Source organism: Branchiostoma floridae, chromosome 2, assembly GCF_000003815.2.
Source record: "Branchiostoma floridae strain S238N-H82 chromosome 2, Bfl_VNyyK, whole genome shotgun sequence".
Classification (NCBI taxonomy): Eukaryota; Metazoa; Chordata; class Leptocardii; order Amphioxiformes; family Branchiostomatidae; genus Branchiostoma; species Branchiostoma floridae.
In genome coordinates, this window is record NC_049980.1 from 24,793,171 (window position 1) to 24,812,898 (window position 19,728).

Genomic DNA, 19,728 nt, shown 5'->3' on the forward strand with positions numbered 1-19,728 from the left:
CCTGGCTTTAATAAAAGCATGGTGTCCCAGGCTCGCCACACCGTGGATCACATGTAAATACTAATTTGAGGCAACAGAGCAACATGTGCAAAGGTCAAAAATGCGGCACGCCGCTCTGCACGCTGCGGCTCTCGCCAGAACCACAGACACATAGTTGAGAGCACTGCCCAGCCAGCGTCTGGAACATACTGTCAGGTTTGGAACAATGTCTTGCAACAAAGGAAGTAGGTGCCTCCTGGCTTGGAGCCTTATGCTTGTCCTCACCTACGGCACAATATCCAAAGCGCAGACAGATGATTTGGAAACCACGGCAGACGCGGGCACACAGGACGAGTCATGTTCATGTCAGGAGCTAAGTGCAAAGATAAAGCAACTGGAAGACTTGGTGGAAAGACTTCATGACCAAGACATTCAACTTTCTACAGAAATAGCAAAAATGTACCAACAACTTGCCGAGTTCGACCCAACAGGTGTGAATGCAGTATCGTCTAGTCAAGTCCAGAATGACGAATCGGCGGACATTAAACAAGCTACGGTGAAGGTAGGGCAACTAGAGAAAGCACTGCAGGGACAGGCGTCGATGATCAGGAAAATACAGATCGTACAGAAGGACGAGGAGAGGAAGGGACGGCACGTGAGGAAGAGGATAAAACAGCTCATACAGAACGACACCGTCATCGACCAGCGTATCCGCAGGCACGCGGCAGAGGTCTACACGCTCGACCACCGTATGCAAACCTTGGAGGGACAGGTGACTCAGATAGAGAATGAGGTCATCACCATTAACAATTTCCAGCCCCAGCCCATCACAAAACCTGGATTTATCGGTGACAACAGCATTGGGCAGGAGAACACTGTGGATACCCATGGGTCTCAGATTGAGCTTTATCACGCTGCCTTAGAGGGATGGGAGGAAATCAAAGATGAGGAGGATATCTTCACAGAATTACCCAAGGAGGACATGGAAGAAGAAGAACCGTTTGAGGAGCCCCCGACTGCCCCTACCCAGCCACCAACCAAGCTTCCAAAAGGTACGTGTCTGCTTTAAGTTGACCACTTTTACCTCATTATCACCATTCATCAGGTAATCTGTTCTGTAAAAAAATTATTACTCTGATCCCAGGGTACTGATTGCTACAAGATGTTTCCTTCTAAAGCAAATGAGATTTACTTGCTACGTCCGGAGTTGACTCCACCAGTAGGCAAACAGCAATTGACACATACAGCTCTGACCGAGCCGCCAGCTTATTGCCTCAAATTGGAGAGTGTGAAGGATAGTTTATGAGACAGACAGTGCCTCCCGTACTATGTCAAGGTCTTTTTTAGAAGCAATAAACACTCCTCGTGTGATCCCGGTAACCTCCAGTTTGATCAAATCTGCTTGGACTTTGGTTGGACAAAGTAATTATCAAGTGATTAGTACTAGGAGCTTCTGGCTGATGATCATTCCCCACTGGCTGCAAAGTGAGGCATGGCAAGAAGAGCTTGCCACAATGCCAGGAATTCCCTGCTGGAATCTGCCGTATCAAAACGCATCATTTAGACACTTATCCATCGATCATCCGGGGATAAACATCAGCTTAAGTCAGTGGCTTCAAAGCTATTACTTCACTCAAGCTTGGACACCCGACTACAGACTGTATACAGCAGAGAAAAGTTAAAATACACCGCTAAAGCCCTGGCACATAAAGAGGTGGAGAGGTTATCTGACTGTCCCACTTGATCAGGGAGGATGCATGTTTGATTTGATGCAGAGGGAGAACAAATGCTTTCAATGGAGCACTAATGTCTTACATGTGGCTAGGGTAGAATCTAAAGTAAAGGGACCTTTAGTAGGTTACTAGGTGAGTTAATAAGAGTTAGAAAAGGGGAAGGTATTGATACAGGATATGTATATATATATCGATATGTTATGAGTTCATGATGGGTTGAAATGAAAATAAAGGATTGAAAAGCATAAACAATCAAGTGCACCTGTTAGAAGCATTAAAAATGGCGAATGCACTTATTCCCATCAATTATCACACTACTGGGTCAAGCTTGCATATTATGTTTTCATGCCTTAAGTTGAAATCCCTTAAAGTTATACATTATGAACAACTTTTAATGAATGACAATAGTATGTGGCTATAACACATCAAGTAGACTCAAGTATTTCCAGCTAGTAGGAATTTTATGCCATCGACGCGGCTTAGCCAGTTAACACAAAGACAGGTTTAGGCAAATACCTTTTTGTAATATACCCATGTTGTAAACTTCATGCATGCTCATTAACTCACCACAGGTTGGGCTTTACAAGCTAGAAGCTAGTCTGATTCACTCAGAAATATGCACCATTAAAACGTAACTGATAACACCTGCACATGATGATTATGATGATTATGATCCTAGTGTCCTGAGACTCATGGTAAAATTCAGATTCTATATTCATTTTCTGAAATGTTGTTTTCCTGCATGTAAAATCTGGCAGAATTCCAACTGAATACATCCACACAGGAGGATAACCGCATGTAATGTAGGCATCAGCAAACTTGTGGTCCCATGAACACCAAAGTTGACACTACAGGCAGGGCCAACAGCAAACATACACCTCTGTATATGTCTTATTGTCAGCTAGTGGGCAAAAGTCAAAAGAAAAGTGCTTCAAGTTCAAACTTCAAGGCTATCAAATAGACCCCAGGGCCTGATGTCGTCCAAGTTCTCTCAGAGAAGCAATGTCTATGCTGTAATTCACTACCTCTTTAATCAAGTTTAATGTCTGTAATTACCTGTTACTTATACTCTTTCAAAAGAAATGAAAAGGATTTTTGTGCTCCAGATTGAGGGTTCAAAGCCATCTGTGTCCAAGATGTGCCCTGCACATAGATGCCAGACACCAATTTAAGTCAGCCCAGAAAGGGCAAGAATTTTAAAGGAATGGTTCTATTTTCACCTCCCTGACAGTGAAAGATCCCCTGGGTAATTTGTCTTCTTTATTCTGTGGGTGTTCTGGGTCTGAAAAAGAGGCTGCAAGGAAAATTACATTTTGTAGTAAACCTGGTTCAGCCAAATCTAATCTAGGAGAGGGAAGTTTACATTATCTACCTAAATACAAATATCACACCACTGACATGTCAGCCTGTCATTTTTTGTTTGTCAACTCTACTACTGTTTATAGGTGTCTCTATCACTTTATAGCCTCCTAACCTACCTGGTATACCAGTGATGCTTTCTGCACAGGCAACTGTCTGCAATCTGTTTGTCATTTAAGAAAATGTCCCCCAGCCTCTCTGCAGGTCATACAACCTTTATTTTCACTGTTTATAATGTATCTGCCAAAGGAATGAACCACAGCAACCTGAAAATGTAGTTATCTGTATTCATTTGACAGTCGTGGAGGGGTTCCAAACTAGTGGGCTAGGTGCGTGAGTGATTTCAGAGTGACGTAGTTCCACTTTCATTTCAGATTGTGCAGATGCGTACCACCAGGGCTTGAGCGACTCGGGCATGTACGAGATCCACCCCCAGGGGAGTAACCACTCCTTCCACGTGTACTGCGATCAGGAGGATGAGGGCGGTGGATGGACCCTCCTCCAACGCCGCTGGGACGGGTCGGAAAGTTTCTATCGAGGATGGAAAGCGTACAAGGAAGGATTCGGGCACCTCGAAGGAGAACACTGGTTGGGCAACGACAAAATCAGCGCCTTGACAAAGCAGGGACAATACCTCATGCGTGTGACTTTGGAGGACTGGAGCAACAGCACCAGATATGCGGAATACTCCCAGTTCTATGTGGAGAATGAGGATAAAATGTACCGTGTGCGTGTGGGGAGCTATTATGGAAACGCAGGGGACTCCTTTCCAAACAGTGGATCAAGGTAAATGGTCACAGACATTTTTTCCCCATCTTTCTCAGCCCATGTACATGTATTACCTCTCTCATCCATACTTTTCTTCCTTTGCTATACACATGTACCCTGGGATGCATGATCCCCATTATCTGCAATGCAATCTTTTGTAATGGACTGAATAACTGGTTCCTGATAGCAGTTTGTTCCAATGAGCCAACAGCCTCAGGCAGCAATCCCTTGCTGGTAACTGATTTTCTACCAGTGGTTACAAGTCTCTGTGTTCTGAGCAAACTTACCAAGTACCCACAATGTTAACAAGGATCTGGGCCAACACGTAGGTGCTAAGAGAGCTCAACGCTCTTAGAAACTACTTGTCTGATGATTGCACTAACAGTGCTGACCTACATACACATATAGGATGCAAACACCTAGCATCATCAATCTCCCATGAGGGAATTTTGCTATAGATTCAACAGCAGGACTGGACAACTGTGTGGAAGACAGCAAAAATATTTTTTTTCACACTGCTGTAACAATCTCAACTGTATGTCAAGGAAATATCTCTCCTACTCACACGATTACTATCACATACAATGTATACGAGGTTTACTGGATATTTTTCATGAACATGCTCATGGGTTCCTTTCGATGTATGCAATGCCCTGTCAGTTCTCTGAGACAAAGGCATTACGTGAAATAAAAGACATTGTCCATTCAGAAGACCATTCCATTCAGAGGACGATTGATGTGATGATGATTATGCACATAATAAGAATTTTGCCACTGATCTCTGGTTGTTTTACCACAGGTTCAGCACGTATGACTCAGACTATGATGCCAGCATGTACCACTGTGCAGAGCTAAGGAAGGCTGGCTGGTGGTACTGGGACTGCACTCATGTAAGTACATCTGCAGAGGAAGCATGTTTATACAACCCTTCTTAGATTCTTGTCAGAATTATCAGAAGCATATCCATCAGGTTCTTCATATGTGGCCTCCAAACGTCTTGAAAAGAGTCGCATTGTCCTCTTGGAGGGGGACAGAAACAGAAACTTCAGGTGGCACTAAGTATGAGGGAGCTTTAGGTGCCAGCCTCACCCATCAAACCTCTGCATGTAAAAGGTCTCGTTCATGCATCACTCCAAGTGGGTACCCTAAAAGTTCCAAGCCAAAAACTTAACAGCTGCATGGACACATGTTTTCAGCCGTAAGAAATTCCCTTTCAGCCAGCCAAACAAAGTTTGATTGGTGAAAGTTTGTTTGTAACTGAAGAAATTAGCAGTTAATGTTTGACCACTGCGCGCAACCATTAGCTACTTCAAAAAGCATCATGATTCTGATTCATGAGGTTGACTGCTTTACCTTTACCATGTCAAAGAGAAAACACATGGAAACTCTTCACACTTTCATTCTTCCCATACTGCTGAAATTGATGTGGTATGAAATTTCAGGCATACGTCCAAAAGTCAACAAGGAGAATTTTACAGGAGGGACCCCATTTGTATCAGGTTACCGGCTGGTGCTGGTGCCAACCTTGGCATTGATGGAGCTATGTTTCCCCTCCTATATGCTCCCCACCCCCTTACCGGCTCTGCTTTAAACCTGCTGTGACCTGCCTTACATTAAACAAGAAACCAACCCTTGTACCACAACAAATGTAGTCAACTGTACAGCTTCCTGGAATGAGAAAAAAATCTACATCATACTATTCATAGAGTTGAAAAAAACAGCCATTGCTTTGTTTTGTTTCTCCATCATGAAGCAACAAAGTTGTGGCTTTTTCCAGCAAAGCCTCTACTAATTAAGTTGATGAATCATTCCACGTCACATTTTTGATGGACCACTTAAACAGTCTGTCACTATACAACACACTCTAACCGATACACTTGACCCTTAGATGACAGAAACAGGTTTGTCATCAGATGAAACCGTGGGCCAGCAAGTTGCAGCTCACAAGTTGTGTAAATAGCACGTGCCTACTGCCAAATTGTCTGGCTGCTATGACCTTGCCTCACAAATTAATTTCAATTTACTGGGAGGCCAAGCTCAGATGTAAGCCAAGGTCTTCGAATTCTCCAGCACATCCTAACTATGCTATGACCCACCACTACTTATGGGATGAACAACATCACAAATGGAGTGCTGCTATGACCTTGCCTCACAAACTAATTTCAATTTACAGTGAGGCCATTGCAGATATAAACCAAGGTCTTTGGAGTTCTCCTGCACATCCTAACTCAAGCATAACCCAATACTACTTATGGGATAAACAAGACCACAGGAGGAGCGCTGCGGTGACCTTCCCTTACAAATTAATTTCAATTTACTGGGAAGGACTGCCCAGATGTTTGAGGGAACCAATTCTCCAACGCCCCAGACAAACTCTGGCATGACCTGACATATTTAACGGATAAACAAGGCTACAAAAGGAGTAGGACTCTGTGAAGTGATCCGGGTACATTCCCTTTCCCTCCTGTGTTTAGGTTGAGTTACAAAGGGAAAGCTTAAGGAAAGGGAAATATTTACAGCATAAATACTCTAATGCTCTGTTCTACAGAGACCTCACATGGAGAGAAAGTAATAGGATCATTCAATTGTTCTATCTACTTAAATTCACAAAATAGTTTCTTTACCAGACTGCTATAAATTTCTTTCTAGTTGCAGGGACAAACCACTCCAAAGGTTCAGATGCTGCATTAGACTATCTACCTTCAGTAAAGTCTACTACTTTAAATACTTGAATGATGAAGAGACAATTCATACCTGTATTCATAACCCAGTTCATAATGTACTGCATGTGTGCTTTTATGGTGAAAATCAATCAACTCCTCACAGTAGTTTAGGACTTTCCTTGCATGGTTCAGCACCTGAACATCAGGTAATACAAACAAGCTTACCTATTCATCAAGAAAACTCAATTAAGCTTTCTTTTTGTTTCCGCAGGCAAATCTAAACGGGATCTACTACCACGGCGGGGACTATGAGGGTGGCTGGAATGGGCATTACTACGTGTATGATGGCATCACGTGGCTCAGCTGGAAGGGCTACTTCTACTCCCTTATGTCTGTCACACTTAAAGTCAGGCCAGAGGACTTTGCTGACAGATTCTGATGACACTTACGATGTACATTGTCTCTGATAGAAAAATGCCATGTTTGATTTCTTTATCATTCTTAGTGACAACAAATTGGTTTCCTACAAATGTTGAGGTTGGCAAGTTAAGTACAGACAATAGATATAACTTTAGGGACATGTAGGCAAACTTAGGCGGATATCTCAATGACGATTTAAATTTAATTGTGAAGAGCAATTCTTGCATTGTTTCTCATATTGGACATACAGCATAGCATTTTATTCAACCCTTTGTCTATCGTCTATGTTTCATGTGTGAGCCTTTTGTAAATATTGTTTGGCATCACATTCAATTATTTTCTAAATTTGAGTTGTTGGAACAAGACCGGTATAAAACAGGTTTTTCTTTGAGCCATGATTTGTGACAGACAAGTTATTTAATCAAATTCTTACAATCCAACCAATATTTCACTGGACTATAAAAGGAGTGAATGCTTCAATCACGATCAATATAACATGAAGACTTGGACATCATCATATGTCTACTTAAAATGGTGGTTGTTCGTGTGGTGGTTTGTGTGTTTATGTACATGTGATGGCAGGTCAGGTTTGAACTGTCATAGAAGAAAATTACACTTTTACAGGGAATCGGAAACACAACTGAAAACCAGAACAAAATTAAGAGTTTGGAGATGTAAGAAAGATTGAAATGAAAATGTTTGCAGTTCCATATTCAGACTGTGCCCCTCTGCCCACGGTGTAGGAATTCTTTGTTGCTACTGACTACATGTTTCAGAGATAGTTATGTCTGCCATGGTAGGACCAATAAACTGTTCTAATACCAAAATAGCCCTGAAGTCCACAGTTTGATGTTACCAAATATAGGCAGCTTCCAACAAGTAGACACCATGGTAGGATTAATTTATGATGGTACATGTATATCCAGTAACTTAATATCATCCATACTTATGGGAAGGGTTTACTGTACAGTTGTATGTAGTCCAATTACAACATCAAGTAGTTCAAGGATTTAAAGGTCACTTGACATTGTTATATCTACGACTGAGAAATGTGTATTTAAATGTGTTACATTGAGGTGGTAGTATATGACTGTATTGTTGTCGTCAAATACGATACATATTTTTGTAGCGTTCTCCAAACAAACTGGCATTTTATAATGGCAAGATCCTACTTCAGTCTACCTTTGTCATTTTGTAAATGTACAAAGATGTCCACTTAGCTTCTGTGAACAAATAAAGAAGCTACATACACATTTGTACATATCTCTGTTATACATAATACTTGTAATATGCAGTTGTGACTTCATTTCCTTCAAGTATTTAGCTTATGGATGTAAATAATATTTCATTTTTCAATATGTATAACAATATCCCAGAATGGATGGATGTCTACTTGAACATACTTCCCTTCCAGTTTTTGTAACTTGCTACCATTTTCCTGAAACCTGGTAAATATTACCACCAAGAAGATTTTCCCCACACATCCTTCTACTACTCCTAACAGGGTACCACCAGTCCTGTTAAACCAAACCCAGAAGGAGCTGTACAACACCACCCTGGCAGAATCAGGGCAGGGAACACTTCAGTTCAGGCTGTGTGTCTGGTGCAGTGGTTGGTCTGCACTTGATTAGAGTGCCCGTGAGGGAGACAGAGGTCGCAAGGAGAAGCCTGGCCTCTCCACAACACTAGGGATACTGAAGGCACCCTCTATTGGAGAAAATGGGGAAGGGATCCTCCTTGCTTGAGGCAGGCAGGAAATTGCATCATCCGCTGACCTTTTTCACGACTTTCACCTCCATCCCAGGGTGTAGAGTTTATCTTGTCACACCTCCCACTGCTGTCTTTCAACACTTTCACTGTTACCTGCTATCTATTACCGGTTTGCTGCTTAAGTTCAAAACTGTACAATTTTTTAAAAATATCTTCATAACCATCTTTTTTATATTTGTTAAACCAAATTGAATGAGAATAACTATACTCTCTTAATATCCATCTTGTAAAACATTTCCTTGGTAATTCCGTCTCCATATGCATGTACAAAATGTAAAAGCATTAAGGTAAGGAAACTACTGACCTTCACACCGACTACTTAAAAACGTGTGTTCAGATGCACGCAGAGGGATAATCAAAGTAATAGAGCGTGCACCTTAACACACGTTTTCAAGCAGCCGGTCTGAAGGTCAGCCTAAAGTACCTTAGTGCTTTTACATGCATACGGAGACGGAATTACCAAGGAAACCTGACCTTGTCCTATATACATACAATATATACAATGTATGTATAAGGGCTTCAGCTTCTTTTACCCCTCTTGTCACAAGACTATCCTTATCCACTACCATCAGACACCTTCATTTGTGATGACACACCATGACTTTGATTCATTCTGTCACTTCTTTCCTTGACTTCAGCCATCCTTTTACAGCACAAGTCTCTGTCCTTGAAAGCTGATGCATTGCCAGAAGAGTATACTCAGCATGCTCTCAGGATGATTTCATCCTCCGCCAAACCAAACCAATAACACATTGACCCTCTGTTGACCTCCGTGCCCCATCCCTGACCTCCACCAGCACCAACTATCAAATGATGGCCATGTGCAATAAATCTACAGAGGTCACTGGCTTAGTTCACCTAGGTGGCGGAGGGAATGACACGTGTTCACCTCATGTGATGTACTGTCTGGTATCATGGATGAAAAGGCAGGCTTGAAATACTTGGATGTTTGCAGAGTATGCCTGTTACAAGTGTAAGTTGTGTGCAACTACCCGGTTAGCTTGCAGAGACAGACATCTATTTTGAGCAATAACCATAACATCGAAGGTAGACTGAACCATTAACAGAGTGGTTGAATGCCCTATCCTCTCCCTCTTCCTGTACATTCAAGGAGAAGGTGACATGATAGAATTATTATACATACATTATATATTTGAAATTTTGTAAATTGTCACAGCAATTTGAAGTAATTTTGAGCTAGGCAGACTTTGCCATGCCTGCCACTGGATGATGAAGTTCATTCACTGTATCATTTAGACAAATGTTTCTCCCATTCAAATATCATCTTGATCAGTCCCACTGACATCCATTTGTTGATGCACAGGAACATCCTTCAAAGTTGCGTTAAGATGTTACAAAAGGAAGGCCTGACAGTTCCCTTCAAAGACAAAACCCCCCATTTCCTGCCACCTGTGTTTGTTGCTGAACAGGATCACTGCAAGTCTCAGCTTTCAGTAGTGGAGTGAGAGGCAGGTGTTGATACATCCAGACCACAGTAACAACAAACACACAACTTTAGGATAGGGGCTACTGTCTCTGCCCCAGGGTGGCACTACGCTTCCACACTTCCAGAAAATGTAAACACAGCTTTGAGTGTTGGCATCTCTTGGATATACCAAAGAGTTGAATCCTCCCTTTAAATTCAAAGCCTGTAGTTTTATTTTCCAATTTTTGGATATCGTAGTTTGAGAATTTTCTGTTATCTTAAGGGGCTTCCAGGGACCCAATTAGACTATAGTTCTGTCAAAAGCCTCTGATATGGTAGGTACTTTCTAACTCTAAGTGATAGCACACTAACACTAATTGGCTCTTCTAGCAGGTATCCTTGATAACTTTCAAGAACAAGATAACATGCTCCTGTGGAATCTTATACATCTTAAAGATTTGTCTGTCAACAGGAAACTCTAAGAGCAGTACCACAGTAACCAACAGTCTGCCCCTTTCTTCAGGACCAAAGGCTGACCTTGCACCTTTGAACCCTCAAACACTTCATCACTTGGAACACTCTGACCTCCATCTATCAGCACCAGCACATGACTGGTTCGGTCTACTGCTGAGACACCACAACAGTCTCAGATTGGAGCTGAAGAAGTCCTTTCATGTTCTACAACCAATCATCACTAACAGATGATAACAGATGACCTCTGCTTTCTACCACTTCTATTTCTATTTAACATACCATAATTTTTTTCAGTGAAGGCAGATACACAGAAGTCAAGGCTACTTTTCAAACAGTATTAAAAAAGATAAGGAAGATCACATTGGACAAGGGTTTACTCCATGAATTCTTTGGTTATTCAGTTAAAAAGTGAAAAAAAAAACGTACCAAAAAAGTTTGATAAAAACCTTATAAAAGCAGTTTTGAGGTTTGTAGCTAAAAATTTCTTCCTAAAAAATAACACAAATAGAAGAAAAATTGATTAGCTACATACCTTTGCAATGAGCTGCATGTTGTATGGTCCAGTCACCTCCAGCTCTCGGCCGATGGCAAGCACGATGGCATGGATCTTACGCAGTGTCTCTTCATTCAAGTCCTGTTGAAATTGTCACGATTTGAAATCTCAAAAACCTTTACTTGTATGCAGGATGTCTCTGATCTGGACAATCTTTATGAAAACCTTTTTTTTTAATTTAGAAAAAAACAACTCACCACTAATTGTCAATCATAACCATTACCCCATTTGTAACAATATTTAAGCTCATGCACTTTAAGGTGGAAGACAATGTTGTATATGCCAAGTTGACATTGGTACATCTCTTGGCAACAATTCTAATCCAGGTTACAGCAGTTATTACTGTTTGTACAAACTGTTGTCTTGACAAGATACTGTCTTGGTGAGATAAACTTTCTCTTTTCATTTTAGAACAATCAAAATCAATGCAAAGCTGGAGGGAAAGTACATTTTTGTAAGGTGGCATTAGTCAGGAATCCATCACTTCAATTCATTAGGCCCTGACTACCTTGCTACCCAAATAGAGCAGGTTCACAATCAGATGAAACAAGCACTAAATCAAAAACAGACAATGCTTAAATGCTGACTTGGAATCCCTGCTGTCTGTAATATCAAGCCTAGTTGGAAGTTTTGGGTCTTCTTTCCACAAGTCAAAGTTTCTATTTTAGACTTTCTATTTATAGGACAAAACTGTCTAATTTACTGTGGGCATTTAATTAGTAACACGATGATTAACATGCAGAAAGTAAAAACAATTTTGTACAGTGTAAAAACTAAAAATGCTTACAGTTAAAGACCATTTAAGGTATTTGAAGAGCAGAATTTAGGAAGCATGCTCTAACCTGAGGTGGGGTCACCAGTGTGGCATCACCAGAGTGGACTCCTGCATTCTCCACATGTTCTGATACAGCGATGGCCAGGACTTCTCCATCTCTGGCAACAGCATCCACGTCAATTTCCTAACAGGGGTCGAGAAAACTAATTGCATAAACTTTTACAAGAAAGTTTCCGTTTGTTCAAGATGGATTGATGTTTGGGATGGTAATATGAAAACTTTGGCAGTGGTATTAATGGCAGACTACCGGTATACTACTTGCACAAGAAGTGATCTCACAACGTCAAAGAAAAAAACTTGAAAATGTTATCATGAAAAAATAAAATCTCTGTTCTTTTCAACTGAAATCATGCACGGATCACGTTTAAAAACCTACACTTTCAAATGTGCTAAGTATGCCTAAAATTTATCATTATGTTGTGAGTTGAGGAGTGTTCCAATGAGAACACCAAAGGACCTTGGCCTCCAGGATGAACTTGGAGATGACGACAGGGTGCTCCCTGGAGAAGGACACAGCGTTGTTCAGGTAGTCCTCCAGCTCGTGTGCGGAGTGAGCCACGTTCATGGCAGCACCGCTCAGGACGTAGGACGGCCGCACCAGGCACGGGTACCCCACCTTCTCACAGAACTCCCGAGCAGTCTGAAGCCATGGGAATATAAGTGTAGGAAATTCCATCTATAAGTCTCAATAACATGGCAGTGGTAAATTTGATGTTAAGGAAATTTGTATGATGTTTTCAAAACACTGGGTAGAAAAATCGTTTCTCAATATGGAACTGAGAACAAAGTCATAGACGGATACAGTTACTGCAAGGTGCAGTTCTTGTACTAAGTGCTAGGTGGTGCTTCTGCAAAAGACATCTACCAGCTTGACTACTTTTCTGACAGAGCTGAGCTGGACACTGGGAACTCTAGATCTACAACAGCAAGGTAGAGACATGCTTTAGTCATCTTGATGACAGGTTCAGTTACTGCAAGGTGCTGTTCTTATGCTAAGTGATAGGTGGTGCTTCTGCAAAAGGCATCTACCAGCCTTACTACTCTTCTGACAGAGCTGAGCTGGACAATGTGAACTCTAGATCTACAACAGCAAATACATGCTTTAGCCATCTTAAGCCTTAATAAACCAAAGCTTTCACTGCATTTGTCCATTTTTCTTACGTCCATGTCTGTCAGTTCCTTCCACTGGGGCTGTTCGATGCCGATGTTGTCCAGCATGCGGGAGAACTTGAACCTGTTCTCTGCATTGTCAATGCCCTCCGGTGATGTACCCAGGATTCGGGCCTGTAACATAATGGTTAGGGAAAGGACTTGCAATGAGAGATGTAGAAATACTGCTGCAACTGTAAATTCGTCTCAACTTTGGTCTTTATTGTATACTTGTTGATGTAACATATAGATTTTTGCATTCTATCTTTAAATCTAGTTACATAACACTTTTCATTTTATTGAAGGTAAGAATAAAGCCTTTGAACAAGGTGTTTAAATCTAAACAAAAAACACCTGTATCAACTTTTTCAGACTAATGAGTAACCTTTCAGATTTGAGCAACAAGTAAACCATCAGATCTTTGACCTGTTCCTAAAATGCATGTCCCTCTTGTTTCAAGACACTATGCAATGCTTCTAAGACATTTTAAAGACTGTTCTAGGGAAAAATTAAAAGGTACATCTATACTATAGTTTGACAAAGTAAAGATGAGCCCCATTTAGAGCCTACCTGTTGCCTGTGCAGGTCCATGGCAATGTTGTTGGGGAGCTGCCCTCCCATACACAGGATGATGCCTTCTGGGTCCTCAAACTCATAGATGTCCATCACAGTCTAGGATGAAAGAAACACCAAAGTTAATAATAACACACAACTACCAACAATGAAGATAGGACAAAAAAATGTCTCAATACTTTGGCTTCTTCAATTCCAGCGAAGTCAAAGTTGATTCGTGTGAGTTTACAAACCTCAAATGTGATCTCGTCAAAGTAGAGCCTGTCACACATGTCGTAGTCTGTGCTGACTGTCTCAGGGTTGTAGTTCACCATGATGGTTTTGAACCCGAGCTGAAAAAAAGGCAAGCTCAGTTCAGTGCAATTCAGCATCCATCGCATCAAGTACATATCACCAGTCAGTTCAAATCCGGAAGTACATTTTCCGTTTTGATCGCAGCCAATGTTGAAATCCTATTTTTTCAACTTTTTTCTTCCTGGACATATATCAAAGTTTTACGTACCATTGGAAAGCTCATGTTATCCTGAGTATCAGGCTACTTTTTTAGTGTCCTAACGTACAAATTTCTTGAGATTTTTGACTTTAAAAATTGCTTTTCCCGCGGTCTAAACATAAGTTCCCGCAGGAAATTCTTGTTCCCGCGGGACTGAGCAGGTTGTTCCTTCGGGTTTCAAAGCTTACCCCGATTGCAGACCGCATACAATTAACACCATGAAAATCACTGAATTAATTAGAATCACACCTGGTTAGCTTGTGTAATTAGCACGTGTATGACCAATTCAGTATGTCTAGGAGAGGCCGACGGGATGAACAGGAAATCCTCGGGACCTGTCCCCCAACAGAAGCTGATTTTTCTGCACCATGAGCTAGCTGACTCAAAAGAAGGCATTGCTTGACTTCAACGCTCAATATAGACATAACAAATGTCATCTTTAAAAGGATAGCACTATACGGGGTCCAATATATGTGTTTGTTTTGTTTTGTTTTTTCAATCACACAAGGCTTTGGCCATTATATTCTCTCTCCATGACATTGAGGTGCCTGAGTTGGCTCAGTTGGTGTACAGTTTTTCCTGACATCAGGGTGGAGATGTTGAGACAGTTTAATTTGCTTTGATTGTTATTAACCTTTAGCCCATTTGGGCTAATCTTCCAAGATTCAAAACAATCAACATTACTATACAACATACATTTTACAAAATCAATCAACAATCAAAGTATTTACAATAGAGCATAGTGTCTCAGGTCAAAGGTCTTAGAGATACAATGTTTGAGATGGCTTGTCTAAAACTGGACAATGTACGGACAATTGACTTATTGTCAGATGGCAATGAGTCCCAGAGTAGAATTGCTTGGTACAGGAAGGTACGTTTTATAATGTTTTAGGTTTGGGTAGTCGAAAGTTGTTGGATACAGAAAATGTAGTGTTGTACATGTGGGATGAATTTAATTTAACTGGTCTGAAGGAATTGTACACATTTTGTGGTTCGTGGCTAGTGAGGGTTTTGAAGAACATTTTATCAGAGTAATTAAAGAGAATTTTTTGAAAAACTTGTCAAAAATGTTGAAAAGGTTGGACCTCTGCAGGTCTCCCTCACACATCTCTGAGAGGTGTGAGGAAAGGCGTGAAAGGCGTGAATAAATTTGTCATGATATGGACCGTTCGGGTCATGATATGGGCCGTTCGGGTCCATATAATGGACCGACGGTTTCACAGTCAGAAAGGATTTGGATTGATGATTATAAGGCACACTTCAATCCCCTTAGACTGTTGACTGTAAAACAGTCATTGCTTCTGGGGTAGTATTAGACCAAGGAGGTTTGTTTTTACCCAGCTGGGGGTATTAGCCTTGAAAAGGCCATGACAACATGCAATTTTGTCTCCTTTTTGCCTTTTAGTGACTTACTACAGTCATGTTTATCATAATTTGTCTTATGTCGCCAATCCAAAGTTAGCAACAATAGCAACTGAGACAAAATCTGACAAAATAGAAAGCCCAACAAAATCGTCCATAAACTGCCAGAGCCATAACCTCTGCTTGGAGAGTATGGATTTCTTAGTCTGTGTCTATTTGCTGGAAGTAGTAATATTCATATCTGGTGGAGCACTGGTCAAATTCCAGTGTTTTGCAGTTAGAAGTGATGTGCTGCCCTGGGTGCCTCTAAAGACTCTGGGTCTGCATGGCGGGTTGTGACAACGAGTTATGCTGAATTCAGAAGAACACCATACGTATTACGCTAAATCAAGGAAGGCAATTATGATGAATTTGGTTGCCTCACTACGAATTACCAAGGTCCTTGGAATTACGTAGATCAAGGACGTTACATCAGCTATAACGTCCTTGCGTAGATAAGGTGGCTTTCCCTAGAGTTATGGGAAATAACAATAGGCTGCCTACGCCTTACCGAAAAGAACATGCAGACCTTCTCTAAACCTGAAATTCCTCACTGACCTCATTAGTTAACTCCAAGACTTACTGTTATGATACAGTAATAATGGATGAATCTAGTCATGATACCATGCCACAAATAAAGATGATAATAAATAGTTGTATTTCTTGGCTTTTCCAGTTTGTTCTGTTTTTTACCTCCTTGTTTTTACTGAACTTAGCCTACTCTTGAATTGATGGCTTAGACTTTTTAAGACAGGGAAAAGCCTGTCGTAGAACACTGTTTTTCATTTTACACACAGAGATAACGCTACGGTTACTCAAGGAGCTATCATCACAAATGAATGATGAAAGCTCCTTGAGTTACTGTAACTGTAATTATTGTTGTATGGCAGTTTTTTTCCTGGTTCTGTCAAGCTCTCAAGGTGTTTTGTCAAGTGTGCAACAGGAATTTGAATGATAAAGCCTGCCCAGCATTGACACCTCTCTTGGCTCCCTATTGTCATGTATGTACTAGCTATAGGTGGAGACATTAGCACAGAAGCTATTAGCTTATTCCATTTTAATATAAGATTGGGGATAATGTTATGTCTGGAAAATTGTCTTCCCAGACAATTGTTTGTGTAGAAGCAAAATATTTTCTATGGAAATCATTTTGAATTAGTTCTTTCTGTGTCTACTCTTTTCTTACTCAAAAACCAAGGAGGTCCCTGTTTCAACCTTTTTGACGAAGACATATCAAGTATTTCAACAATACTAGTACTCTGGACTTGAAATATGAAGTGCACTTTAAGAAAAAATTCAAGATTTTAGAAAGATCATCAGTGAGAATACCACTTTATATCATGATTCCCTTTTGTCTAACCAAGAATCACAAAGACCTCATTCATGTTGCAAAACTCCAAACTGTTTTATGGGTTTTGTTTGTAATGTGATCTTTCCTTGAAGTTCATGGCAAATACCCAAACAAAAACTTCTAATTCCACTTTCCCCCGTGATGCCACCAACTATGACCTGGATTCTCGCCTCTTTTGTGTTCATGATGCTAATTCGCAAATTCGACTGGCAGTAGTAGTAGTACGCATGAAATTAAATGTTATCTTCAACAAAAAGATAAACAACAACACAGACACACCAAACCAAGCATCCCAGGAAATTGGGGGTTCTGGCTGGCCAAATTGGTAAAGTATAGGTACCCAAGCTAGTGTTGGCAGACCTCTGTTTTGCTAAAGTGGGACTAAGACCATTAAAGATGTTATTGTGGGTTTGGCAGACAAATTTGACATTTGTGTCAGTTTTGTGAGGTCAAGTAGGTTATAATTTGGCAGAAGTAGAGAAGAGATTCTGCTCATTCCAATTATGTACTAGACTAACTAAACAAAATATTTGTGCAATATATGAAGTCAACACATTTTACTCTTCAGATTTGACAAATAATGACCGAGACCAGCTTGTTGAAGATGGCTAACAGTAACAAAATTTTTACAGGATGTAGAGAAGACTGAGAGAAGACTGCCTACTTTTTAGAAAAGCTTTCCAGAAGATTAGAATACACTTCAGATTATTTGAAATTAATCAATTTTAAAGTTTGTCCATTTTGATAAAATTTAGGCAGTACGTATGAATTCAACAGTCAATATCTAACTTTCTGATAGTAAAATAAATTTTCCAGAAATAATTCACGCCAACACACTTGTTGTGTATTCTTTGCATGTCATTTGCATGAAATGGGAAGCCAATTTCGCCTAGCCCGTACAAGCTTTCCGGTGTATATTCCTTTCCCGGCATATATTCCTTTCCCGGCATATTCCCGGTTAAAAATCGCGAATCGACCTACCGCACCCCCCCCCCCCCAAAAAAAATTGCCAAGCTTCCCAGAGAGGCCGGTGAAGGAGGCTAAAGCGGATGTACTTTATATTTCGAGTCTTGTTTAGAAGCAAACTTTTTGATACACATGTCAAGCTTATTGCATATTTTGTATCAGTCGGAAACCTGGGGCTTTAATAAGGCAAATCCTGTCGATCGAATCGCTTCGAAACTGATGAAAATGCCTTTCTTATACACTTAGCCCTACACTACACTTAGCAGAATGGGAAGTTCCCCATTCAAACGGAAGCTTCTCTCAACCAAGGAAATGTGCCAAGCCTGTTTGTCTTCTGTCTGTTACGGCAACAATGGCCGAATACACATTTCATATTGAAGGACAGACGGTTGCTGTCTACAGTTATTATGTATAAGTCTGACACCTGAAAGGAACATCAAGATTAGCAAAATTATGAAGGTCGGTCTCATGACTTTGTACAGAAGAATATATCGGGTGTTCATGTTTTTTGTTAGCAAAGAAGTGTGTATGATATACTAGTATTGTGAATGTCTCATGTGTCAGAGCAAGGAGGTTTTACCTCCTTGGTCAGACCAAGGAGGTTGGTCAGACATGTACTTAGCACCTGCACAATTGTGCCAATTGGAAGATGAGCCAAACAACACTAGCTTCTTTAATAATAGTGGGATTTTATGTGCCATCTGGGCAGTTAACATTAGGTAATAATGTTATCATTGTCTATTATTATTCTCTATACTTGTTGAACTATTTCAAATTAAACTACATTTCTCAATCTTGGGACTTTGGGTATTCGGCCCCCGAAGATTATAGTGGACTGATCGTCAGCTAACTGTTTGGATACAGGAACAATCCAAGGGCTCTGGTTGGGTAGGGGTGTTTGAAGAGTAGGAATAGAATTTGTGGGAAAATGCTTTTGACAGTTGCCAGGCCAGAGTAGTATTTGACGGTAAGACTTTCCGGTCTGAAATTTCAATTCTTGAGATAATGGTGTATCTTTTTTTCACTCTCCCATACCATTACACGTGACGTTATTAATGATATATATTACTCTAATACTGCAACTGTACAGTGGTCACCTCTGTAGGGCCGGGGAGGAAGTGTGAAATTAGGTCGTAAACAAATGCAAAAGAAGGGAGGAACAATGGGTGGGGATTTCAGGGCAATTATCACTCTAACTACTACATTTTTACAAGTTTCTATTGGGTCATTTACATAATGAGGGCAATGCAGAGAGTTGCAGTGCCATGACTCTTAGTCTTTTGGAGACAGTTTGGCTGGCAGACAGAAAGACATTAGTTTATATAGGGTAGCAATTGTAAGAAGGCACAAAAAGATTTCTCACTGTTATGCTCAGAGACACTCATGCAGCTGATATATAGTAAAATAACAATTCTCCTTTTGTATTCATAAGGTGAAACACAACAGACAACAAAGGACCACTCACACTAAATAGATAATTGACAGATGGTGATTATTTGAGTGCACTGGCACATGAACCTTATAGTCTATACTGAGTATTTATTCTCCATGATGGTTACCACGAAGCCTTTTAAAAGTCAGGGCCCTCACAATGAAAACGGAGCAGAAAACAAGTCCATTATAAGACTTAGTACTCTTAGTCCATTCACACCTTATAATTTGCTTGATGATTTTGGAACATAAACTGTTCACAGAGAAGTAGCTGTATAAAATCTGGTATAAAATCTGGATGATGTTGAGTTTGTGAGAAAGATACCATTAGGCTGTCTGCTGACGAAGATACACCATTGACTATTGGACATATTTTTGATATTT

At 40.6% G+C, this 19,728-nt stretch overlaps 2 protein-coding genes across 3 annotated transcripts in view; one reads left to right on the forward strand and one right to left on the reverse strand.

Moving 5' to 3' along the window:
* The window catches only part of LOC118409817 (CAD protein-like), a 47,281-nt gene that overhangs the window by 18,160 nt on the left and 9,393 nt on the right, over positions 1-19,728 (reverse strand). For both annotated transcript variants that reach the window (XM_035811138.1, XM_035811137.1), the window contains exons 18-23: positions 13,936-14,034; positions 13,700-13,801; positions 13,142-13,264; positions 12,438-12,620; positions 11,988-12,104; positions 11,125-11,226 (exon numbers count right to left, since the gene is read on the reverse strand). In XM_035811138.1, the coding sequence (XP_035667031.1) occupies positions 11,125-11,226; positions 11,988-12,104; positions 12,438-12,620; positions 13,142-13,264; positions 13,700-13,801; positions 13,936-14,034 (726 nt within the window). The remainder of the gene's footprint in view (positions 1-11,124; positions 11,227-11,987; positions 12,105-12,437; positions 12,621-13,141; positions 13,265-13,699; positions 13,802-13,935; positions 14,035-19,728) is intronic.
* Positions 7-9,001, forward strand: LOC118409820 (angiopoietin-related protein 1-like). Its single transcript, XM_035811158.1, has 4 exons — positions 7-1,031; positions 3,446-3,857; positions 4,639-4,729; positions 6,774-9,001. The coding sequence occupies exons 1-4, from the start codon at positions 206-208 to the stop codon at positions 6,939-6,941; spliced, it is 1,497 nt and encodes a 498-aa protein (XP_035667051.1). The 5' UTR covers positions 7-205; the 3' UTR covers positions 6,942-9,001.